The 27,007-nt window shown below is 39.0% G+C and overlaps 1 protein-coding gene across 1 annotated transcript; it reads right to left on the bottom strand.

Annotated features, from left to right (window-relative positions):
• Positions 1–1,610: 1,610 nt before the first annotated feature.
• Positions 1,611–25,248, bottom strand: Erap1 (endoplasmic reticulum aminopeptidase 1). Its single transcript, XM_051182740.1, has 18 exons — positions 24,685–25,248; positions 21,182–21,320; positions 20,158–20,292; positions 18,122–18,242; positions 16,253–16,407; positions 15,615–15,728; positions 14,242–14,373; positions 13,804–13,935; positions 13,617–13,688; positions 11,824–11,978; positions 10,390–10,469; positions 9,433–9,616; positions 8,011–8,167; positions 6,210–6,394; positions 5,293–5,454; positions 4,323–4,463; positions 3,829–3,910; positions 1,611–1,858 (listed from the first exon to the last, which is right to left on the bottom strand). The coding sequence occupies exons 1-18, from the start codon at positions 25,209–25,211 to the stop codon at positions 1,706–1,708; spliced, it is 2,826 nt and encodes a 941-aa protein (XP_051038697.1). The 5' UTR covers positions 25,212–25,248; the 3' UTR covers positions 1,611–1,705.
• Positions 25,249–27,007: the final 1,759 nt, after the last annotated feature.

Here is a 27,007-nt window from a genome sequence, read left to right as displayed (position 1 = left end):
TGGAGGAAGCAGGTCCAGTCTTAGAAGTATGGCTTTGACAGTATACTGTGACACAGCATACTGTATCCCCAGACTACTCTCTGGCCCTTCTTCTGTTGTTTGGTCACTACCGGGTAAGCATTCTTCCCTGATAACTGTATGGTATTGATAATGTGTCACCAGAGGCTTGTAACATCAGAGCCGGCAACCCAGACTAAAAGCACTGAACCAAAATCTTTCCTTGTTTAAGCTGACTACCTCAGGCGTTTTTGTTAGATCAATGAATGCATGGAACTTGTGATACTTGAGCCCCCACCCCACAGTCTCTCTGTTCCGTACTACATAGTACAGCACTATAGTTGACATTGTTCCTATCAGTCATATTCATTTACCCTGAAATTTATGCCATATATCTAAAAATTCTTATGTAAGACTTAAAGAATTCTTTCCTTATACTAATATAAGTGCATTATTCATATTATTCTTGATTGCTAAGTACCAATAGGAGTTATTCAGAAATTTAAAACACCACTCCTTACTTAAGGGCCAGTGGCTCTCCAGAATATCTTAAAAGGAAGGGGCTTTCTTTTCTTTTTTATTCATTTATTTATTTTTCTTATTTTACATATCGATCCCAGTCCCCTCTCTGTCCCTCCCTCCCTCTCTTCCACCCTCCCATGCCCCCCAACCACCCTCCCATCCCATCCCCTCCCCCACTCCACATGTAGGGTGATGCCTTCCTGGAGCGGTCATCTAAGTCTGTCAAGTCATTTGGAGCAGGGTCTAGGCCCTCCCCCTGCCTCTAGGTTAAGTATCCCTCCATGGGGAACATGCTCCCAAAGTGAAGGGATTTTCTTATACAGACCTGAAAACCCTGTTCTTTCAGAAGTGAGGTTCCAGAGAAAGTAGGTGACTATCGTATTTGACTTATCTGAGGATGGTTCTAGATGCACCTTTTCTTTTTTACAAAAGTTCAAGTAGGGTGTGTAAAAATGACCGGGACTACTACTGGTATCGTCAGGTTCCCACTATCGTCCCTTCCCTGGATGGATGAGGAGGAAGCAGTTACTAGAGACAAGAAATAGAAAAGGACTGTGAAAAAGACGGATCCTCTCAAGAGTAAGACTTGTGGTGCCAGAGGTAAACACAGGGAAATAAATACCTCTACCCGCTCCCTCCTGGATCCCAACTCCAAACTCCTAGATTTGTCTATCAGTAAAAACCCAGTGGGCAAAGCTGTCTGGTTAACTGAACCTTGCAAGGCAGCAGCCATACACGAAGCTAGGAAGACAGGATGTACAGCAGACTCAGAGCGGGCATCGGGTGCACTGTCCCACAGCCATTTTCCAGTGTGGCTAGCAATCCAAGCATTCGCTACACATGTGCCTCACTCTCCACAGACACTGACGAATGACTGACACAGGGAGGCACAAAGGTTTGCGAGCTGCAGGGCTGAAGCGTGATGTATGAAATGAAAAGTAGCCCCTCAGCTTTTCTGTGGCAAGGAGCTGGGCACTTGGCTTTATACTGCAGGGCCACACCTGTCAGCCAGAGCCATAGCAGCAACAGGCACTGAAGACAATCTTTTCTTGAACATGATCAAGTGCAATAAAATAAGAAAATATCTTCAGTGAGAGCCAAAACAACCATCTTTAGTTTGAAAGTACTCAAATTGAACAAAATTTTGCTGATTATAAATCACAGGAACTTGGTAAGAAACAAACTGTCACATTTCCAGCTTTTGTTTTTGCAGCCATAATCTGATTTTTTCAAAATTCTTATCCATCCATCGTATGTTTTCCTCAATAGCCTCAATGGTTTGTTGAACACAACGGAGCTGAGAGCCATTTTCTTTCAAAGAGCTGAAGAATCCTTTTACCTTGGAAGGAAAAGGTGAATTTTCAAAGCATTAGTTTTGTTGCATTTAAGCAAATGGTTATTTAAGGGCAATTAAAAGCCAAGCCAGAAGGCTAGCATTTGCTAACATTCTATATAGAAAGACATCCAAAGGATCTGGATATGATTATGTATAACTTACACAAAATGAGTTCATGACATATGGTATCAGGTTCTTTTGGATTTTTCTGTATTTCTATTTATTCACAGTTGCTAGACTTTAAAAAGCTTTGTGATTTACCATTTCATAATTAAGGTTTGAGTGTGTCTATTTAATATAGATTCTTTTATATATACAAACATATAGACTTAAGTTCTTAAATATGCTATCTGGAAAGAAAAATGTCTAGATTATTTTCTTTGCCATGGAAAACTTCAATGACATAAATGCAGTCTCTCTCTGGGGCTGATCCCAAACCTTTTCAAGATTTTTATCTGAATTCACAATTCCTGCTTTATTCCTTCCAGATACAACCTACAGAGAGTTTTCCACAGTTCTGGAAAGATAAGACACTGCATCGCTCTCCTCAAAATGCATCTTTATTCTTGTTGCATCCTTTGGTATCTGAACCCTTAAGCTCAAATGATGGATAGTCTGCCTTTGCCAAAGCACTCAAAACTGTAGCATTTCCTTTCACCTTCAAGAATTCTTAACAATAACCCATAAATTTTCACAGCATTAATCCATTTTTTTTTGTAGTCAGGAAGCAAATATAGGCCAAGATGTACTACTTATTTAGCATGAATTCCAGATAGCTGATTCCTCAAAAATTCATATTATAATACCATGTTATGAGTTTCCCAATAGAAGGTGGAATAAAGATGGAGTTCCAGTGAGAACAGATGCAGTTGTCCTAAAATTACTTGGGAGTCTAATTGCTGGGGAAGAGAGCAGACATTCCCTCTCCCTACCCAACCCTGAGCTTTAGCTCGGTCTACTGATTGATTCCTTATCACTTTGGGCACTCATCAACAAGACATCAATAATTTGGCTTCACTTTTCTAAAATATGTCATTTATCCTCAAGGAGCCCATTGTGATTTCATGGCTAAAATGTGGACTTCTACACAAGCTCCAGCAAAGCCAGCTCTTAACACTTCTCCTGGTCCCAGCTTGTGCCTTTTGACTGAGTACCCAATTCAGACACGCCTTTCTGCTTAGAAGGGTGGAAGAAAGTTTCCTTTTATAGAATTTATGTACGTGTCTCTTAGTCCTTCTTACCACACACTTTCATACCAGGTTCTCATTTTTGCCTGACCACTTCCCTGTGATAACTGTTAAATGTCCCTGCAGTAAGTCCCTTCAATTTAAGCCCCTCCTATAGTTATCTCCTATGCATATCTTCTATGCAGCTTTTCATTTATTTAATATTTATTTCATGGATGGATCTTATAAATGTATAACATTCTTTGGGGAAGTATATGATACTGTAAGTGAGAAGAGAAACATTTTGAATCCTGAAGCACCTGAATCCTCTCTGCCTCTTTCAAAATAGCTGATCACCACATGACCACCTAGGATTCACTTGTAACTTATTTAAATCACTTGTAACTTATTTAAATGAAGGTCAATTGTATTGAGTCTTATTTTTTTTTTCTGAAGGTTTTTACTGTTGGTTTTTATTTTGTTTTGAGACAAAGTGTCACTATGTAATCCTAACTAGCCTGCAATTTGCTTTGTAGACCAGGCTGGCTTTTAACTCAGTTACCTGCCTGCTGCTGCCTCTAGATTGCTTGGATTAAAAGCATATGCCATTCTACCTGGCAAGTCCAAGTTTTTCATTGCAGAGCAAAGCTTGTCTCGTAAAAGGCATGTTCATTGGAACTCAAAAATTGCATCAAATGACAAGACTAATTCTCAAAATACCACAACTTTCATTCCTGCTCTTTTATACTAGCTTGTTGACACTTAAGTTCAAAAAAAATTTTTTTTTTCACACATAAGCCCCTTTACCTCTTCAAGACGTGCTCTGGTAGAAAACTGGTTTGTTGTTCCCATTACCATGTAAGCTATGGCCGATGAGCCAAGTTCAAATCTAAAAATGACAAAAGGTGTCCATTCAATTTACATTTTAAGTGTCTTATATAGCCTATACATTTAAACAATCTATTTGTAAAATGTAATCCATGCCAAGAGCTAATTAAAGGATTAAGAAACTAAGAGAAATGACAGCTCTGGGAACTGCTGTAAGACCTAGGGGAAAGCTACACAGACCTCGGAGGAGGGGGGCTTCAGGCAAGCTAAGGAGTACAAGAAAAAGTACTGGGGTGGAAAGCATTACTATTCAGAAGCATGGATTTTACATGGCATAAGGACATTTGAATGTGAAAAGTTATCTTCAACCAAAGATACTCCTTCATATAAATAGCAAAGGTTAAACACACACGGGAGGGGAGGTATGTGTGAAAGAATACAAAAGTCCCAGCACAATTTTTGGCACTACTTACTTTTGTACAAGTTTATTCCAATTTTCCCTCAGAAACTTCCAGGCCAATGGATAGCCCACTGGGTTTCTGCCAATTAGTATGAGAATATGTGGAAATTCCTGAGTTTTTATTGTATCTCCCTTAAAACTTTGCTCTAGAAGCCTGTAATGATTATAAAAAGAAATGTTAGTAATGAATTATAAGTGATTGAGGAGTTACAAAAATGTTCAATAAAATAACACACAAAAAAAAAAATCTGTTTGCCCATAATAAGGTCCAAAAAGGTAAACTGGTAGAGTCTTGGTAAACCCACTATAGCAATATGATTAAGAACCAACATTTAAGTACTTGTTTAAAAGACCTATACCAAATAATATCTCATTTCCTCAAAACTATTTCTAGAAGTATCCCTAAATATTTCAAATATGTTTCTGCTGTAAAGACACACAATACATACTCTAATGGGAGATGTCATTCTGTAAATATGTTTCTCTTATTGGTTAATGAACAAAGCACTGCTGGCCAATAGGAAAGCAAGATAGGTGGGACGAGGAGACAAGGAGGAGAGAGGAAGTAGGAGGAGATTCAAGATGGAGGACAGAGAAAGAACACCAGCTCCTCTCTCCAGTAAGATAAGACTACATAGAAGTACTGAGATTAATAGAAATGGGTTAATATTTAAGACAGATCTAGCCGATAAGAAACTAGTAACAGGCCAACAAATTATATCTAATACAGAAACTCTGTGTGTTATTTGGGGCTGGCACGGTGGTGGGACCAGACCGGCAGGGAAAACCTGCTCATAACAATACTCATTAAATATTTTCCCAATATTTGGTTCTAATTACTTAGCATCCTCAATAAGTGTGTACCCATTTGCACAGTTTCTAACAGAATAAATAATTCTGCTATAATAGAGCAAAAACATGTGCCAGAATGATCAATATCATTCATTTTCCCTTGGCCATGTGGACATCAGTGCATGACTCACCACTGAAGCTTTTCCGGGTCTTGGCTTGTGCAGAGGGCAAATTCAATTTGGCTTTTTTCAGTAGCAGACAAATACGACTGATATTTACTATAAAGAAAATCCCAGCCTTCTGTGTTCTGGGCCCCCACAGCAAACACTGCCATGGTCACATCGACAGGGAGGCTGTGGGAAAGAATAAACCAGTAAGATCCTGAGACTGGGGAGCAATTATGAATTAGTTTTATGCTCACAGGTTCATTCCTAAAAACATAAATTACTGTTTCCTTCTGTTACACTTTATGGAAAGAGGCGAGAGAAAATGTCTAAAATAAGATTTGAGCAGCCTCAGAATACAATAATGTTACTCATAAATGCCTACATATCTAATGTACCTTTTAAATGATGAGAAAGAAATTTCATTGAGACTCAAAATTTATTTCATGAAAAGTCAGGAATCTCCATAACATTATGATTAGTAGACATGTTTTTCAAAGGCTAGTATCCAGATGGTTTCCATAAATGATTCCTGGATATCATTAATTTCCAAATACAAAAAGGACTACCAGGAGTTGGAGCTTTCAGATACTGCTAGGCTATCTTTCCAATGTGAACAATTACTGGATACTCTGGACAGGGTTTTTGAAAACGTAAACTCCTGTAAAAATACATCCTCTGTTTTGGCCTGTAGGAGTTATTGTAATCATGTTTTGACTCCACCCCCAGACATTAATTTTTAGTCACAAAAGTTCCTTGTTTCATTTCTAAAAATAGAAAGTTGAGAGATATATAAATTTTAATTTTTTCCAAATTTTTTTTTTTCAAAAATGTGAAGTAGGGAAGATGTGTCTACCCTGCTTCTTCCCGTGAGTAGTGCCAATGATGGGGAATAGTAAGGATACCCTTTACATCAATAGACTGCATGTTCAGTGTGGACTGACCTCAGGGTTCCATTGGATGCCTTCCACTCTCTGAAATAGCCCTCTGCCCTCTGCACACAGGGCTGATACTTGCGTACACATGCGAGGAGGAGGAGCTGGTTCCTGAGCATCCTCTGTGAGACAGAGCCCTCATCTGCCCATGTCTGCTTATCAATAAGGTCCTTCAGCAGCCTGAGCAGGAAGGCCTGAGGAACAGGACAGAAAGAGTGACAAGTATTATGAGTACTGTCCCAGAATGTCATATTACACAGTATAGTTCTCCTGGTGATGAGAAACCTCACATAAATACATAGTGAATGTATTTTAATAATGTTGAGTCAATGGTCCTTTTCAGGAAAAAAAAAAGTCAAATGGAACTAATCCTTAAGATTCAACCCCACCCCTTTAAATGTTTGGGACTCTATTTAATTATAAAAGGAAAAAAAAGAAAAAAACAAAAATATTTTAATAATATTTGATGGCAGATGTCCTTTTATGCTGTGAATATGTGTTTCTCTTATTGGTTGATGAATGAATGCTGATTGGTCAGTAGCCAGGCAGGAAGTATAGGCGGGGCTACCAGACTAGGAGAATGCTGGGAAAAAGAAGGCAGAGAGGAGCCACAAGGGATGCCATGCAGCTGCTGAGGGAGCAAGAGGTCCAGGCATCACCAGCAAGCCAAAAATATGTGGAGATACACAGTCTAATAGAAATGGATTAATAATTAAGAGAGAGCTAGTCAATAAGAAGCCTGAGCCCTTATATTTTTGGTTGTGAACCTAGCCTTTAATGGCTGAGCCATCCAGATGCAGAGAGGGAGGATAAGACCAGGCTACAGAAACACAAAGAGACAGCTGACCTGAATAAGGAGGAGCTAATGGACCCCCAGACTGATAGCTGGGAATCCGGCATGGGATTGACCCAGACCCCCTGAACATGGGTCTCAGCTAAAAGGCCTGAGCAGTCTAAGGGAGCTCAGACAGTGGAACCAGGATGTATTCCTGGTGCACAAAAGGACCTTGCAGGCACATCCCCCATGGAGGGATAACTGCCTTAACCTAGAGACAGGAGAGAAGTCCTAGTCCCTACTTCAAATGACTTGACAGATTTAGATGACCCTCCTGGAAAGCATCACCCTACATGTGAAGTGTGGGGGGAGGAGGGATGGAGGGTGAAAGAGAGGGATGGAGGGAAGGAGGGAGGGAGAGAAAGAGGAGGAACTGAGATTGTATGTAAAATTAAAAATAACCTATTTTAATGAAAAAAATAAAAATAAAAAAGCCTGAGCCATAGGACAAAGAATTTATAATTAATATAAGCCTCTATGTGTAATCTTTTGGGACTAACTGGCTGCGGGACCAGGCAGAACAAAACTCTGTCTACAATTACCACTGTAATTTTTTCTGAAGTTATCCCACCTACTTAAATCAAGATGAAAGATTAAAATTTATGACCAAAGTGTATAAGTCCTCACAATATTTGATCAAAAAAGAGCAATTTTGGATCTCTTCAAGTACCACCTAGAATCATGATTAATAATTATAACAGATAAATGAAGTGAAATAAAATACTTGTGAGAAAAAAACAAAATGTGAAAATTAAGTACAGAACCTAACACCACTATTCCTATTACTACCCAAAGCCAGACCTTTGTTAGTCAATCCAAACTAAATTTTTATTTGCTTTTCCTTAATGTATAAGAGGATATACATGAGTATTTGTATGTATACATACATTCAAATACATAGTATAATAAACACATTTTCATCCATAAGAAAAAATACAATTATACTATAGCTATTTGATTCATTTCAGGCTTTACCTTAAATTGAGATTCCACCTGATTCATATCTCTTTTCTCCATTAACTTATACATAGGTATCAGTTCATTCAAACCTTGGAAGACAGGCATAATTTCTGTTTCATTTTTCAAGTACAGGGTTAAATCCAGGGCTTTTTCAATCGATAACTTTCCAATGCTGAGCGAGAGACAACATGGTTACAGGTTTATAGGTAATCATCTTTCTGCTTCAACATAGATTGCAATAATCCGAGAAAAGCAGCAATCATTGAGAAATAATGACTTTTTGCATTAGAATCATTTGTGTTATCCATAAGATGACACTGGGGAAGAAGATTTATAATTAGTCCAACTAAGAGGAAATTGTGCATGTTGGTGTCTGTCACATAGAATACACCAAACTGTGTGTTGAACTTTCAGACTAAACTAAGAACTTCAATCCAAAATGTTTTAGGGAGCCAGGCCAATGAGACTGGTGCCTAGAAAAAACAAGAATTCCTGTCGTAAAAGCATCTTATGTGTTAAAAAATCCAGTGGGTGGCAGACCCTTCTAGAATTCCAGTTGCAGTAGGCCATGCAAATGAACCTGGGTGCAGGAAGAAGCAACTGGTTAGGCAACTTTTAATTTCTCCTTGTTTTTTGTATTTTGTTTATTTTTTTTGTTTTGTTTTGGTTTTTAACTTTGGGAAGACCCATTGTAATAAGAGAACCAAAAGGAAAGACTCTATATTTAGCGTAGACAGAGATTGGATCTGAGATTTACAAGCTGTCTCATCCCACCTAGACAGTTCCCTTAGAACTTCATCACTGCCTACATAATAAATACATTCATGTTCTCAGCTTGGAAAATATTTCCTTCCCCACTTAAAAAACGGAAGAAAAAATAATGTTCACTCTAGGCTCAGTTAGTCAAAGATCATTTGATAGGGCAAAATTATATAAATTATATTCCATAAAGATGCTGTGGAACTTATTGTCTTCAGAGGAAAAACTCTCTTTTGGCACTGTGAACAATTGGGCCTGCATTGATTAGTCTTGCAAGATGGCTTCAGGAGGTTTAAGGACCCAGCATGGGAGAAACCCCATCCCAACAGTACAACCAGAAAAGCTACAGGACAAGGCTATAGAAAAAGGTGAGGGGCCCACCAGAATACTGTCTCAAGGTTTCCTGCATACTTGCCTTAGCCTGATTTGTTATTAATGAGAAAGATTAAGACAGAGATTCTGAATTTTGCATCAGCTAGCAGTTAAAGACAGAAGGTTAAGCTTCAGGCTAAAGCTAGATTGCACTGTTAGAACAACTTGGGAGAGGATGCCTTTCAAAGTTTCAGTCAATCAGTCAATCTATGAATCAATCAAACGCTGTCATCTCTAGAAACCAAGTATTTGAACAATACCAGCTGCTTTCAGAAATAAACTACAACTTGATGCAGCCTGCATTACCTGACAAGCTGAAATGCATTGTTGATGAGACTTGCCCGGTCATTACTGCTGATCGTCGTGTGTGCCCTTCTTAAAAGGCCACTCAGAGAGTCCCATCCATCATCCTCATAGTGCACAATGTAATAGCCATTCATGTCCACATTAAATTTGATCCACTCCACTGCTTCCGGGAGGATGAGCACATCTAGAGCAAACCAGAGAAATCTCAGAACCATTTGAGTAAATGGTTGGGTGGATAGAAGCTTTTCTGAGCTGAGGTTATACGAGGAAACTGGGGAAAACTCCAATACTAAACAAATGGAGCTTACTTATTTCTTGTAGAAACCTGATAACATCCACCCAGTAGATAAATATCAATGGTAGCATTAGACACAGAATGTTATGAAATTTATAAAAATGAATCAACCACATTTCCAACTAACATATATTTCCCAGTAGTGTTAACAAAATAATGAGAATTTTTATTACTAATCTATTCTTTTTAGTGCTATAGCACTTGAATGTTTGATTTTATGCCATTAATTTCCTTTCTGAAAATCCAATCTCTATGTGTATTTAATTCTTTATGTGAGGGCATATATGTATACTTACATGTGGGGCCAGAGAATGACACTGGCTGTCCCTCAGATTCTGTACATTTTTGTCAGGAAAAGAGGTTAAAAGGAGCACTGGTCTTGGACTTGCCAGTGACGATCTCTCTGCCTGTGCCTTGCCAGCACTGGGGTTAAGAGCACGCACCACGCATCACAACATTCACCTTCTTTTTTAGAGTAACTGCTCACATTTATAAGATATGTACTCTTATCAGTGAAGCCATCTTCCAAATTCAACAAGAAATCTCAACCTATTCCCTTCTCTTTTAACCAAAATTAATACCTAAAGAAGCTCAGTAGCTAATTTCTACCCACTGCTATACTTTTTACCTGAGTTAAACTAATTATTTCCATAATAAATTACCTGTCTTTGTCTTCAGCAAAAACCTCTGGACAGAGTTTGACCTGCTGGTAATAAATGTCAGTGGAACATGCCACAGGTACCTGAGAGAAAGCAAGTATGCATTGCTCATTGTTTTTATTCATTCAACAATCAGCTTCTAACACATCTAGCCATCATGTGCCAGGATAGCTTAATACAGAGTGGTATTAAGAATGTTATGCCAAGACCTGATATCATGCTGCGGAGGCTGCCTTCCAACTCAGCTACTCCTCCCCCTTCTCAGACTCTGATGTAGAAAGAGGAAGGCAGACTCAAGTAATTAATGCCTGAAGCCTAACTCCAAATAATTATCACTAATAATAGCACAAATTGGCATAATGTCCCTCCTTAATTATGTACCCAAAAGACATGTGTCACTTCTCTTCTGTGTAGTTTCTCTAAACCTGAATTCGATCAAGAAGAAATAGTAGAAGAAAATGTAAATCAAAGAAAATTCTAGTAAAGTAACAGGCCTGAACTAGAAAAATCAAAAATGTCAAGGGACACAAGGACAGGAAAATTGCTACCAAAAAAAAAGTGAAACCAAAGGTGACAAAATATAAAATGTACTAAATTTGGGAGTAAAATTTTCCTATTTTGATATAAAGACATTTTAAGACAACTTGAAAAATTGGGTAGGCGTTATAAATTAAATTATAGTATTATGTCAATTTTACTTCCTAATTTTGAAAATTATGCTATGGTTATATAAGTAAAAGTTATTATTTTCTTGAAAATACAAGTTCTCTGTATATCTTAGTGTATATATAATACATATGTAATATGTTACATATGCTAATGCATTCATTTTGCCTACATATATGTAACATTACATAATGCTTTCTTTTTATATGTATAGAGGGAATCATAAATCAAATGTGATAGAATTAATACATATCTGTGTACAGCATATGTAGAAATTCTTTACAGTACTTTAGTAATGTTCTGATTGAGATTAGTTCAAGATACAGCAAATACTACAAGTAACAACATATCATTTCTAATAATACTCTTCTGGGGTACAAGCTAAGGGCTTCCGGGACGTAACTCAGACTTCTAAAGAAGAGAACTGTCTCTTAATTCCCAGAAATCACACAAATTCTTCTGTTAACTCCAATCAATGCCAGACACTACTGTGACTTAGTAGCAGCTGCTTGCTTACATCAGACCTGACTTCAAATCAATAACTAGAAATGACATCATACTAAACTGCAAAACAGGAGAATATAAAGATGACGACAGAGGGCCAGTTTTATAGATATTCAAAGCCCATTAATCCTTTTGGGAAGGTAGGGGTATTGGTCAACTGAGTGTGACACAAATTCAACATAAACATTCTAAGGACAGGAATGGAGGCAGGACTTCAGAAGGAAGATTATCTCCCACCGAGAAGGAAATACCCACTGTGAACATTACCCAGTCTCTGGGATACTTTCAGAACCCTTCATGTAGTGTTCTTGCTTCATGTGCACATTTCGCCCTCTTACAGTGATAGTTATCAGAGGAAAGCCCTTCTGCAGTGTCCATGTGTTCATCATGGCTTTCACATCTATGCCTTCATGATGCCAGTGCTGTTTATAGACAAAAAGAGGGAAATGTACCACCTGAGATCTGTCTCTGAGGAGAGGAGGCTCACAGACCCACTTGTCACTTCCAGTTCCCTCTGTTCCTCAGCCTCCTACCCTGGCTTCCCTCCCCTCCTGTCCCTACCATTGAGCCTTGACTGTCTATCTTTCCATCATCTCCTATACGGAGGTTCTTTGACCTGGCAGGAGTCCTTCTGCCTTGAGCCCCAAATAAGCACTTGTAGACACATTAATTGAGAAACTGTTGGCCATTGGCTAGGACTTCTTATTGACTAGCTCTGTCTTAATTATTAACCCATTTATATTAATGGATTATTTCCACGTGGTCTTGGCTTACTGGAGAATGCCAGACCTGCAACTCCTTTGCCTGCATGATTACTGCTCAGTGTATCCACAGAGAAGAAAGTGATTTCTTGTTTGTACCTGCTTATATCCCAATTCTTCCCAGGTATGTCACTTCCTATCTGGCCAATCAGTAAACCAGTGTTTTATTCATTAACCATTAAGAGAAACACATATACATATCATCATTCTCCTCTAAACCTAGGCATCTTACAGGTAGTACAGTCAGCCCTGTTGGCATAGCTAATGGCCAGGCATATCCAATAGCCACCAAGTTGGCATGTGAGCAACAGAATAAGAGAAAGAGAAAGGCAGAGGGAACAGCATGATGTTCAACACCAGCATGACTTTGCTGGCTTTTGGACAACCAATGTAGAAAACTCTTCAGTGAATGGGCTCTGCTTCTAAAGTGATAGGTCTGAGATGGCTTGTACTTGATCAGCAGTTGCAAATACAAAAGATGTGTTCCTTGGCACTAAAAAAGCTTTTAAGAAAAGATAAAGGATAGAATATCCTACTGTATAACTAAGCTATTATAAAGTTATTTCTGCAAGCAAAAAGCCAAGGAAATAAAAATATGGTAAAATTTTGTTGAATTTCTAGTCATCCATAGCTGTCTATGAGAATATCCCACCGATCCAGATTAAACAGAGACAGTTCATTTTGTGGCTCAGCTGGTATGGATCCTTGATAGTTGAATAGTTGAAAATAGGAGTCAAAATGGAATTCAAATCCCTACTCTGTAAGTTACTACCATATGTGCTTACATCTCACATTCCCATTACCACATTTAAAGATCTACAGAGTAATAGCACTTGGCTCTGATGAGTACATGAGTCTGTTGAAAGTAGTAAAGATTATACCCCAATTGTTCAGCATGTGCCTGATGTGTGGTGAGTGTCCAAGAGTCTTCTCTGCCATTGTATGATTTTTTTCAAGTGTAGTGCTCTGTATATGACTGCCATCATCTTTACTGATAAAATCCAGTCCTAGCCCACCAGTGAAACTTGACCTAACTCCACTGTGTGAGGGAGAGTGGACAGAAAGGAATGAGTGTCCATTAGAAGTTCTGTCACCAAGGTTGTGACACCCTCTTGCACAGACAATTCCTAGGAAAATCTATTTTAAAAAAATCTGAAGCCTGGTTTAGTTTGAATGCTTTAATTTGAATGGGATGAGAGTGATTTAACTTAGGACCTCAAACCATTTGGGACAGAGGTACCCTTGAAGAACATAGAGAAGAATGTGTATGGATGGATAGGTATGGACGGAGAGACTTACTGATGTTGATGCTGAGTGTTGGCTTCTAGAGCAAAAGCCGTCCATTGTTTGCGTGCCATCTGTGGGGCAAATCTAAAACCAAAAGTAAACATCACCCTCATTTCTGTAGAAAGCACTTGGTTCTTTGTGAAGGAGTTCCATAACACAGGAAAAAGGCCAAACAAGGCAGCTTTCCAGCACTACTCACACTTGCCATGCTGTTCCACAGGTCCTCATTTTTTGTGTTTTTATAACTATACTTCTGAAGATACTGCACAATTCCTCTTTTAAATGTGTCTGCACCCAGATAATCTCTTAGCATATTCAGAATACAAGCACCCTGAAAAGATAAGAAAAATAATTGCTTTCTATAGTTTATACATCTCAATGCAGCTACATTTGCTTTTTCAAAAATTTTCACCTTAGAAAGAGTAAAGATTTGACCAGAATCTAACCTTAAGGATTATGGGCCAAACGGCAAGTTCAACCTGAAACAATTCAAGTCAGCTAGCACAGTCAGGACCCAAATCATTAAATCTGTGTTACCCTGATGTAGAGAAAGCTATCCCACACCTGAGCTATAACCCTTTTATCCAACTGCTAATGAACGTATTGTCCAAACAGCACCTCTGCAATTTACTTGTACCTTTTCATAAGAAACATCATCAAACATCTCCCGAATCTGTGCAGGATTCTCCACAGGTGTGGATACAGGGTGTGAGGAGTTGAATGCATCTATTTCCATTGCATTAAAACACTTGCCAAAGAAATGCTCTTCCTGCCAACATAGAGAAAAAAGAAGGGAGATAGTATCATCCCTGAGCTACATTTAGATAAAAAGAGTGAAAGAAAGAACGCTTGATTTGTGGTAACAGGAATAGAATACAACAGCCTTGCTAAGCTTCTTAAAGAGCACTCAAGCACCTAAGAAACAGTGATTGTTAAGTAAGCAATTTGTTTTGGATAGTTGCCACTTTAGAGTAAAATTAATCTCATTTTAACCCAAAAACAAAACCATTCCACTTATAGCCAAAAAAGAGAGAAGCAAAATGTATAGTGATTCCATCAAAGCATATATATTTAATTTTAGGACCGTGTAGTAAAAGACAATAAATTAACAATAAATCCCAACCTCAGCTTTCTTTTTTGTTGTGGATTTTGTTTTTGTGTTTTGTTTTTTGAGACAGGGTTTCTCTGTAGCTTTGGAGTCTGTCGTGGAACTCGTCCAGTAGACCAGGCTGGGTTCAGACTCACAGAGATCCCCCTGTCTCTGCCTCCAGAGTGCTAGGATTAAAGGCGTGTGCCACCACTGCCCAGCTGTGCTATCACCACCTGGCCAACCTCAGCTTTCTTTACTTGGCATGCTCAGCCAACTGTGTATCCATAATCTTTTTTATTATTAAAGATTATGTAGAAATAGACACATTTATAATGCATGGCACTATACTGTATTATGCACCCATAACTATAGTTATATATAGATTATGGTTATAGACATGAGTAACTACCCATAAATGAAAATTATACTAAAAATTTTTTAGAAAAAGTGAATTTATTTTTGCTTGCTATTTATGATTTTCTAATAATTAACACATGCTATTTAAACACACAAATGATTCTAGAACATTAAATCTGTGATCTAGAAGTCCAGGTTAATAATGTAATATGTAGTTACTTCAGCTATAATTCATGTATTTTGTCAATTTGCATTCTATGTAGCATAACAGTAATATATGTCTAATAAATTGCAATGAACAGACTAAAGGTTGAGAAATGGTACAAAACACTCCACCTATCACTAGCTCTATTTTTTTAATGTAAGGGAAAAAAACAACTTAATAGTTCATTTATATTAAAAGTTCATTTAGCATTTTCAAACATGATTCCAATGAACAATAATTCCAATGAAGTTATTACTTCTATAACTTACATAGTCAAAAAACACCAAATATTTTGCAGAAACATTGAAACAACAACAGATTCACCTAAGGTATAAATACATAAATAATGACCACGTACAACTTTCAGTTCAGGGTGGGTCACAGTGACAGACACAAACTCCATAAACTTGGCAAATCCTTCATTGAGCCAAAGGTCATTCCACCATTCCATGGTGACCAGATTCCCAAACCACTGAAAGGAAAACATGACTGCTTATTCACAGATTTATAGAGAAATTGTATTATTTGACATGTATTAAGGCAGAAATCAATCAGCTTGTAAATGCAGACATATTTATTAAATATTTTATCAGAGTAAAAATGAGAACTTTTCAAGATTCATTTTAAAAAAATCGTAAAACTTAATGCTTTAAAGAACTAATTCTTCTATGAAATGACAAAGTAAACACATAACTATATTAGTAGCTTCATTTGTCCCCAAAAAGACATGAACATTAACTAACACTAAGACTCGTTCTTCTCTGAGGGTTTGGCTGACAGATTCTCGAGTGAAGGATCCCACCCATGCACCTATGGACAGCATTAACTGAATTTAGTGGGTTATCAAAAAATAAAGAAAAGGAAGACACGAAGTTGAGAGGTGGATGTTTTGTTAGGAGGACCCAGAATGAGTTGGATGAGAGCAGAAATAAGGATCCTATGTTATTGCATACATCTATGAAATTCCCAAAGAACAAAAAAATGACATGTGAGTACCTGGTGAGCAAGTTCATGGGACACAGTCATTGTGATACTAAGCTTACTGGATGCAGAAGACTTTTCCTTATCATATAACAGAGAGGATTCTCTGTATGTGGTCAGGCCCCAGTTCTCCATCGCACCAGACTGAAAGTCAGGAATTGCAGCAAGATCTTGGGCAGGAAGAAATATAGCTCATTATCAATCTCACACCTACATACTCTCCAAAACATATGAAATAATCATAAGAATGGATGGGTGTTAGGGTAAAATACAAAGTCAAGCCATGCATCCAGACTTAGGGAGCTCCAGAGGAAAAGAAGCTTCCCTTGTGACTATCATGTTGCTACCAAAGGGACTCAGACTTGGGCTGGAATCTCTCAGGACATCCCTTTTGATCCATCCCAAAATTAGAAATGTCCTTCTATATATATGTTTCTCTTATTGGTTGATGAATAAAACACTGTCTGGCCAATGAGGAAGGAAGGTATGTGGGACTAGGATGAGGAGAATTCTGGGAAAGGTAGGCAGAGACAGCCTGCTAAAGTGAGTCGCCATGTAGGCTGCCAAAGAAAAAAACAAGTCCAGACCCTTATTCGGTAATATAGTGATGAGGGATGTCCTTCTGTATGTGTTTCTCTTATTAGTTAATGAATAAAACACTGTTCAGCCAATAATGCAGGAAGATAGGCAGGACTAGGAGATGAGAAACATTCTGGGAAAGGTAGGCAGTTGCCGGCCAGAGTCACAATGCTGCTGGAGGAGTAACACCATGCTAGGCATTACCAGGTAAACCACAGCCTTGTGGCAATACTCAGATTGATAGGAATGGGTTAATAAGTAAGACCCAATGAGAAGCCCTAGTCATTGGTCAACAGCTTTATAATTAATATAAGTCTCTGAGTGTTCATTTGAGGCTGATGTGGTTCTGGGACCAGGCTGGTGGGAAAGAGTTGTCATAACAGATAAGACCAGTGGAAATACTTAGATTAATAGAAATGGGTTAATAATTAAGACAGCTAGCCAATAAGATGCCCTAGTCATCAGTCTGTTGTATCATGATTTTATAACTAATATAGTGTCTGTGTGCTTATTTGGGGCTAAAGAAGCAGCTGTGGAACCTGTGGGACAAGAAAAGCCCCAGCTACACACCCATACACACACACACACACACACACACTTTATTTTACAATGCTGGGGATTGAACCTAGGCCCTTGTGCATGCTAGACAAGTGCTCTACCACTGAGATATATCCCCATGCCTCTTTCTACTTTTTTGAGACAGATCTCACTATGTTAATTACTCTGGCCTTGAATTTGCAATCATCCTACCTCAGCCTCCCGAGCACCTGAGAACACAAGCCTGAGGAGGCTTGGATCTGTCTCTAATATTTACACCATGAATTTGGGAACCGAACAATCAAAAAGAATTACATTAGCAATCTACTGTATTCCGGATGGCTACAGCTACATATATATAAAAGCTCAATACCCAGTAGCTTCCAGGGTTCTTAGAAAATCTGCACTTTCTTATTCTTATGCTAGGCAAATGTACTCATTCAGAAAAGGTTATTGAGTTGGTTTCTATTCTGTGAAGTATGTACTGATAATGACAAAAAATGAAAACAGCCTCTGCACTCTTCTACGCCATACTAAAAATACATGAATAAAAAATCATCCACAGGTCACACTATCAGGGACTGTATGTAGTTGATCACATAAATCAGAGGTGAGAAGATGCTCAGGGGGATCAATCTGTTGTTAGAACTTTGCTGGGAACTTCATCAGGTGAAGGGCAGAGTGGAGAACCACCAGGATTAGCAGTAATAACAATATGATCCATGTGGGGGCCATCAAAATCACCTGGAAATGTCTGTAATACTCTACCTTGCTTGGGTAAAGGATATGGAATACTGAAATAATCCTCATAGAATTCTAGAAGAGTGACTGCAGCATCCAGAGCATAATCTGCTTGATGTATCTTGTCTGGGACAGCATATACAGAGACCTAAAGAGGAAGGCACAGGAGTATATTCAAATAACATAGTGACTTCCCTGCACCAATTGGCTTTAATGGTTCTTACTATGGGATATGAATGTCAATATTACAAAAGACATTGAGGAATTCCATTATTATACTTCTGTCTGCTACTAATCAATTTCATTTCTGAGAACAATACAAAAAGTTACAAATACAGGCTCAAAGCAGTTTTCTCAAATATTTTCATAAGATGGCAATAAAGATGATTTAGAAAGAAACAGCAAGATGTCAGCTGGACCCTAGAAAGTCAGCAGGGAACCACAGCCAGTCTTTCTCCTGGGTATCCTACTCCAACAAATGGACTGAATCTCTGGTTCTCATGGCACTGACAGACTCTAGGACCTAAGGGTGGAAATACAGGTCCTAGCTAAGGAAAGAAATATAACAGGAGACCAACTTCCATAAAAGCACACCCCAAAGGCTATCTCCTTAGTGTGTGGGTAAACTAAAAATAAGTTGCAATTCTCTTAAAGAAACTGCAATTAAAATTTAACAAGACAGGAAGGGAGGGAAGGAGGGAGGGAGATAGGGAGGGAGAAAAGGAAGAAGAGAGGGAGGGAGGGAGGGAGGGAGGGGGGAAGGAGGGAGAGAAGAAGGGAAAGGGGGAGGAAGGAAAAAAGGCTTTGCCATACATTGATATACACAAAGGAGGATGGGAAAGTTTAAAAAAAAAAAACTGTAGTTTAAAAAGAATCCTTATAGTACTTAAGAGCTGAAACTGCAGTAACTAGATAACCTAAATCTTGAAGGTAATATACTCATATAAAGTAATCTTTGGATTGGAAGACCTCTATCAACTGGCAGAAGCAAAATTTGAAGAGTCCACTTTTGACTAAGGAATAACCCATAATAAGTGCAAAGAAAGGAGATACCATGAACAAGAATCTGCAGAAGCAAGATATACAAAAACATCAGTTATAACAATGACTGTGCCCAGGATATAAAAATATGTATACTTAATGTGTTCCAAGGAAGAGAAGTAAGAGGGAAAATGTAAGCATTGCTTAGACAGTATAAAAACATCATGCACAATAGAGTCAGAAAAATGTGCAAAGTAATGGGCAAGTTAGAGTATTCTCTTCATCTAAATCACTAACCCTCCTTTCAAATATCCACTGAACTAAAGAACAAATGATTACTCAAGAGTGGTCCAGCTACTCAGGCCTCAGAAACAGCACCACAAACATATAAAGTAACTTCAGTTCCCCTCCAAAACACATTTGCTTTCTGGGCCATGCAACATCATTTGCAACATCATTGTGAAGGCGTAAGTGCTGAGCCCAGGCACAAAGGATACTTGAGGCAAGGGCTTTGTTCCAGCATTCTAATATTATCTGGCATTAAAGTGGTCTTCCTAAAGACTCCTACTCCAAGCCAGCAGGCAGCTTTCTCTCCTTTCCTCCCCACAACCAGTAACATTGCCTTCAATGCTGTAGATAGTTATAACCAGATGCAAGCTTAGACATCTCAACTAGATGTTGTCCAATCCACTTGTTCTTCCCTTGTTTGCTTGTTTTTTGAGATAGGATCTTAGTCTGTAGCCCTAGCTGGCCTGGAACTCACTATGTAGACCAGGCTGGTCTTGGACTCACAGAGATCTGACCAATTCTGTCATGATGCCTGGTCAACTTATACATTTAAAAGAAACATAATCTACATTCCACAAGGAAAATTGCCAAGATCAGAGAGCCCGTTCACAATAGAGCCAGGTAACTTATGACTCACGCATGGCCAGGGGCTCTATCTGTTTTTATTATTAGGACATTGCTATCAGGTAAGCATTTGTGACGATAGAATCATAGCTGTCCTACAGTTAAGGGAGTCCCAGGAAGCAAGAGCATCAGCACAGGATGATCATCTTGTGGGGCAGTTGGATGCTCACCTTGACTCCGCTCTTAGTTGTCTTGCTCACAGATTTAAAATCGCAAACAATGAAGGCCACCAGGTAGGTGCTCATCTTCACAGTGACATCAAAATGGTCTTCTATGAGTCCTTCGGCAACATTCACAGATTTCACCTATTATCAGAGTAAATTACCAAGTAATCCAACCATTACACACTGGTACACATTATAAAGAAATCTTCCAAAGACATATTGAAGGGACCAGTATGATATTTCTTTAATTACTTTTAAAAGTCTTTACTAGAAATCTGACCTGCTGTACCGTTAATGACAGCAGAGAGTAAAAATAAATTAGTATTACTTTATTTTTGAGCCTGTACTGTAATTACACCATTTCCCCCTTCCCTTTCCTTCCTCCAAACCCTCCCACACATCCCCCATTCTCTTTCTAATGCATGGCTGCTTTTTTCATGAACTTTTACATGAATACATGTGTATATTCCTAACTATAACCTGTCCCATGTTAATGCTCCTTGTGTGTATGTTTTCAGTTTCTTTATTTACTGTTATGTAGTTAAGGTTTGGATAACTAATTGGTGAGCTCTTCCCAGAGGAAGACTGTCTCCCATTCTCAGCTTTCCTTAGTCAAGTTGTTCAGCTCATGTTTAGGTAGTCATGTTAGTGAGACTTTATGGGTGTAGCTTCTGACATTCCTAGGAGATGCTATGAGGCTTTAGGAGACAAAGTTTTCTATTTAACGCCATCATGAAATATCGCAGAAGCTAATGGGACTGAAAGTACCTTGTGCAGGGAAGGAACTATCTGTTGAACCTCGTGTGAATTCCTGACAATCCCCTCCCGTGTGTGTTACTTACACTGAAAACATGAATTTTCAAGGGACATTGTTTCCTTTGGTTACCAACAAATTATGGCTTGAAACAAAAGCATTGGTTAGAAGTGAAAGTGCCAGAAAATAAAAACAAAAGTAAATGAAAAGTTGTTGGAGTATTGGACATTACAGAGAAGGACAGTTTTCCCAGGACCGCATGCCATTCACACTTACCAAGGGCATGTTGGAGATGGCCAGATGCCTTGGATCTTTCCTTATCTTGATGGAAAAACTTGCCTTGAGTGCAGGCTCATCAAAGCAGGGAAAGGCCATTCGAGCAGCCGTGGGTTCAAACTGTGTTGATGCAAGTATTCTACAACCACAGGAAGTGAAAGGAAATCAAGGGCTTCATGTCAGAAACTCCAAAGTAGGCAGCTGCATCCTAAGTCCTGTAATTAATTTAAGATCTTTGGATTTGACAACTATTTTTTCTTATTTTACATATGGATCCCAGTTCCCTCTCCCTCCCTCCATCCCTCCCACTCACCCTCCCTCCCATACCCCCTGACCACCCTCCAATCCCATCCCCCCCTCTCCATTCCACATGTAGGGTGAGATGTGTAGCCCTGCTTAGCCTGGAATTTGCCATGGGGATGAGGCTAGCCTCAAATTCCGAGATCTACCTGCCTTTGCTTCCCAAGTTCTGAAATAAATAGATATGTTTTAAATGAAAGGAGCTATAGGGATGGCTCAGCTGGTAAGTGACTCTTCTACAAGTATGAGGATCTGAGTTCAGATGTCTAGCATGCACATGAAAAGCTACATATGAAAACATGCAGCTGTAACCCTAACACTGGGAAGACAGAGGCAGGTAGCTTTCCAGAGCTCACTGGCCAACCAGTCTCTCCAATCAATGAGTATTAACCAAGCTCAGTGGCTAAATAAATAAATAAATAGGAAGGAAGGAAGGAAGGAAGGGAGAGAGGGAGGGAAAGAAGGGAGGAAAGAAGAAAAAGATGGGAGGAATGGAGAAGGGAGGAAGAAGGAAAAATGAAGGGAGGAAGGAAGTAGAGAAGGAGAAAGGAAGGGAGGGAGGGAGGAAGAAAGGAAGGAAGGAAGGAAGGAGTGAACACTAGGAAAATATCTGACTTCATGCACACACCTGGGTGTACAGACATAAGCAATTCAGAAAGGAAACTTAAATATCATTAATAAACATGCCTAAAATTGTTCTACTTTCTTAATATGAAAACTACTAAGAATTGAGGAAGACATCTTTTTTTTAACATTTTGCTCTTAAATAATGATTTTAGTCAGAATTAAGAAAATAGGGTTTTCAGAAGGTTGTAGGCTGTGATTTACTGATTTTATTTTACTGAATATTTGTTTACATTATTGTAAGGGTATTCTTTGAACTGTTGTTAATATTATAAAGTTGAAATAACTTGATTTCTATATAATACACATTAAATACATTAATATATTTTAATAATATCACTGACATATTACACAATGATAAAAAAAAACATTTTTTAAACCTTGCTTCTAAATTTAATTTACATATAATAACATACATGCATATCCCAGGAATAAATATGCAAGGATATAACATGGGGGCTATAAATTCTTCTTGAAATAATCTGATTTTGACTTTTTATCTTATCAAAAGAATATGGAATCAACATAATCTACAAAGAAAATATGATGTTAAAGTTTAGGATAAGACCTCCTCATACAGGCCAGGTATGGTTATGCACATAATTCCAGCATTTGGGAAGCAGAGGCTGGTGGATTTCTGTGAGTTCAAGGCCAGCCTAGGGCTATAAAGTGAGACCCTACCTCCAAACATACAAACAAACAAAAACAATGAAAGAAAGAGAATTTCCTAATTTGAGGTCCATGGTGATGGGTGGCTCAATAGTTAAGAGCTCTGGTTGCTCTTCCAGGGGACTTGGGTTTGATCCCAAGGATGCACATGACAGCTCATGCGCATCAATTGCCCTGGTACCAAGGGATCCAGTGCGATCTTCTGGCCTCCTCAGGCACAAAGTAGATTAGTGGTACACAAGCACACATGAAGGCAAAAACACTTATAATCATAAAAAATAAAAATAAAAAATAAAAAAAGAACTCCCCTACACTGAATCATTAGGTTTGCCTGGCCTAGCTGCACTGTAGGGTTTTCAGGTTAGACTCCATACTGTGCCTTTCTGTTCCTGAGAGATGGAGGCAATCCCTCATGGCATCCAGGCCAATGTGTTTTTCTGTATGTTCCCTTAGAAATCAACAAAGCATGAAAGCTTCCCATGACAACTTGTCTTATACATTAATCCTGTGTACCCTGTATAGCTTGCAAATTGGGGGGGGGGGGGGTTCTCTGCAGATATTCAGGCAGAGAAACAAACCCCATAAAGAGATACGAATAAAAACTTAGTCAGACTGGATTTCATCAACCTCGATCAGACTTCTAGGGGTCTAACAGGTGTTTATTCCTAATGTATAATTTGGAAAAAAGTTTCCTGATGTAATATAATCCTACTGCACAAGGAAGCATAATTACATTGAAACTCAACTCAGGGTACATGCCATTTCTTCTAAGAAGGTGGGTCCTAGAGACACAGTACCTGTACTAGCTTAAGGGCCTAAGGGTCTAGCTTGTTCTTGTCGTACAGATAGTGTAGAGGTCATTTGCACTATTATCCACTTCAAGTTCTGGCTGTGGGAGCTTGATATGGCCTGGCCCAAGAGACGACACAGATCACCAGGCTGCTAACCACTTCCAAGTCTCAGCTTTCTGGATGGAAGAACAGGTTTTACATCTTTCCCATTGTAAAGACTGTATGATTAACATTCCTGCTTTCTCAGATCTGTGGGCACAAGGGCCTTCCTGTTATGCTTCCAACAGCAAACATCATTGTATCCTGGGTCCTACAGCTGTATTGATCCTGACAGCCCCCCCCCCAAATTCTGTTTCTTATAAGAGTATAAAATGTCTGATTGCTCTCAATAAATTTGTCACAGCTTCTGTCTTGTTGTGGTCCCTCCAACTGATTAATTCCTTGACTGGTCATATTAGGTAATCTTGGCCCAGACTCATGGGTGCTTACACTCCCAAAATACATATTTTCCTTAAAAGCAGAACTAAAGGAAGGCATTGGAGTTATTTTTTAAAAATTTTTAAATGAGAGAAAAATATTACCTGTGATTGTCTTCAGAGACATGTTAAGGTCCTGACTCCCAGTATGTCTGAGTGTGGCCATATTTGGAAATGGGGTCTTTGCAAATGAAATAAAGCTAAGATGAGGCTATTGACTTAGGACTCAAGCAATGGGACAGGAGTTCTGATTTGGAAATTTGGATTCTAGACACACACGGTACAGGGAGGATTAGAACAAAGAGAACCAATAGACAACAGAGGAAGGAGTAATCTCTCCCGGGCCCTGATGTCAACTTTCCAGCCTCCAAATTAGGAGAAAATCAAAACTGTTCTAAGAGACCTAGTTTGTAGCCCCGGAAAACTAATGCAAAGAAATGTAATTATATAAGCAAATAGATGTTTATTCTGCTAGAGCAGGAAGAATGAAAATCAAATGGAAAAAAATATGAGGTGAAAAAGCAAGGGAGGAAATTTACTCATCTTTAACAGGATAAAGATGAAAATATTACTGAACAGAATTCAGTTTGAAAGAAACACAAATCTAAACAATACACTTGAAGCTAAAAACAATTCCCTTTACCTAGTCTCCCCTTCATGGGTTCTGTAGGTGCTTTTATAAAATCCATGGAAGCTCTCAGACAGGTTGGCAGCATAGGTGATGATAACTGTGTACACTGGTCCAGCAAGGAGTGGCTGGGGAGCCAGCAGTGCAATTTGCTCGTGAGCAGGGTACTCCAGGATGCTCAGTGGTTCTTCAGACAACTTGTCTTCAGCAGCTCTCCTGAGGGTGGCCTTAGATATTTGCAGCTGGTGACTATGCATGATAATGGTGCTGGTGGGCTGACTGACTATGATTTCTACTTCTGTTGTTCCACAGAAGGTCAGAGTGCTGAGGTTTGCATGGATCATGAGATCATAATGAATTGGAATGATATGCTCAGGAAGTCGCACATTATTCCAAGGAAATGGGGCCCCATTACTTGCTTTTGGAAATGCTGTATCACTACTCTGACACCAAGAAAGAGATGACACAGCTAAAAACACCAATAGTAAGGAAAGTAGAGAAGGTATGTTTTCAAGTGGCCATTTGAGAGACAGAGGCATCATCTCCTTGCTCAAATTACCTACAGGCACAATAAAAGAAAAATATAGAGAAGCAAATTTAAAAGTCAGTGATATTAAACACTATTATGACATGTCAAAATGCATCAACCAAGAATTAACAGACATAGATGAATCTTCCAAAAGTTCGATATATTTAAATTGCCTTTCTTTTTGCAATTGGGAGCACTCTTCATTCTTGTTTTTCCTGAGATAGTCTCACTGTCTATCTCTAGGTAGCCTGAAACTTGCTATACAAACTAGGCTATCCTTCGGCATGTAGTGATCCTCCTGCCTCTGTCTCTGAGTACTGGAGCCACAGGCACAACTGCCTAGTAGCACTCTTCAGACCCAGGAGAAAGCATCACTTGACTTTCAACTTTTAACTCTATTTTAGTTCAACTAAAACCATAGAATAAAATAACAAAATAATAGAACAAACTCTAACAAAAAAAGAGGAAAGGGTGTCTAGAGTAGCTCAATAAATGGACATTTGGGAATAAAAGAGGTAAAAAGTGGTCAACCAGAGCTGCATCAGAATATGGTCAAGGCACCTTTACCCATCCCCATTCAGCCTCAGGAAGAGTCCTGTAGTCGGAACGTGGCTCTGCTGCAGTTGCCATGGCTACAATGCAAACCCTACAGCAACTTCCTCAGCTTTGAGGCTCACTTGTCTGAACTGAAGTGAGTTGTCCACAACATTAAACAGGGGAAAGAAACAGCAAGAAACTAGGCTACTCAACTTCTGCAGTAGGAAGCAGGCCTTGCATCCCAGACATCTTCTCAAGATAAGAGAGGCTATTAAACATTCACATACAAACAGGAAAAACAACACAGGAGGGTAGAGTGTTTGAGTTACAATAGCAACTTGGTATTGGGAAGAATAGAATGATATTTACAAACCAAAAGAGTAAATCTGGCTGCAGTGACTCCATGGGATGCAAGGTCAGCATTTGCTCATAGCCCAAAAAGGTATGACAGATTTGGGGGAAATCAGGGCATTACAAGTACTGCATTTGTAGTAAGCAAGTCAGGAACTGAAGCACAGAGACAGAACATAAAGAAAGAATTGTTGGGCAATTGTATGGTCTCCCGTGGCAGTACTAATCAGCTCTGACCCTGCTTAGATTCCTAGATCAGATGAAATCAGATGAGTTCAGGGTGGTATAGACTGGGCAATTTATATGGAGAGAAGTGTACTCCTGAGAGACTTGTGGGAAAACGACTATCCTCAAGGGAAGGTATACAAAGTTTACACTTGTAGCCTACTGCAAATCATGCCACAGCCCATGCTTTTTTGCTGTATGCTGAAGTGCATGGCATATGAAGAATATGTGAAATCTGTGTGTTTGAAATCTATGCTCCAGAATTAAGTATATAGTTCACTATCAGTTTTCCAGGAAGGACCTTGTGAGATGTTTGTACACTGCGAAAATGTATTGCTGTGATTGGTGTAATAAAAAGCTGAGCATGCTGATAGCTGGGCAGGAGGTAAAGGTGGGATTTCTGGGGAGAGAAAGGAAAAGGAAGAGGAATCCAGAGGAGCACAGGAGACGCACGGAGGCATGGAGAGGAAAAGGGAGACGTAAGATGGAAACGATGTAACAACACATGGTAGAGCACAGATTGATAAAGACATGATTTAAGTTATAAGAGCTAATTAGGATATGGCCTAAGTTATAGGCCAAGATTTTATAGCTAATAAGAGGTCTCCGTGTCGTTATTTGTGAGCTGGAGGTCCAAACATCCCACTACAGAAGGGTCCCTAACAGAGGAGCTTGAGGAAATGGTTTCAATTCTTC

Source organism: Phodopus roborovskii, unplaced genomic scaffold, assembly GCF_943737965.1.
Source record: "Phodopus roborovskii unplaced genomic scaffold, PHOROB, whole genome shotgun sequence".
Classification (NCBI taxonomy): domain Eukaryota; kingdom Metazoa; phylum Chordata; class Mammalia; order Rodentia; family Cricetidae; genus Phodopus; species Phodopus roborovskii.
This window is presented reverse-complemented; position numbering and strand designations above follow the sequence as displayed.

Excerpts from the sequence above, each read along its gene's own strand:
- Erap1 (XM_051182740.1), bottom strand. The coding sequence starts at position 25,211 with ATGATGCCTCTGTCTCTCAAATGGCCACTTGAAAACATACCTTCTCTA. Across the intron at positions 20,293-21,181 it reads CCATCTCCAACATGCCCTTG|GTGAAATCTGTGAATGTTGC; the intron begins GTAAGTGTGAAT and ends CTCTGATAATAG. Across the intron at positions 6,395-8,010 it reads AGGTGGAATCTCAATTTAAG|GCCTTCCTGCTCAGGCTGCT; the intron begins GTAAAGCCTGAA and ends CCTGTTCCTCAG.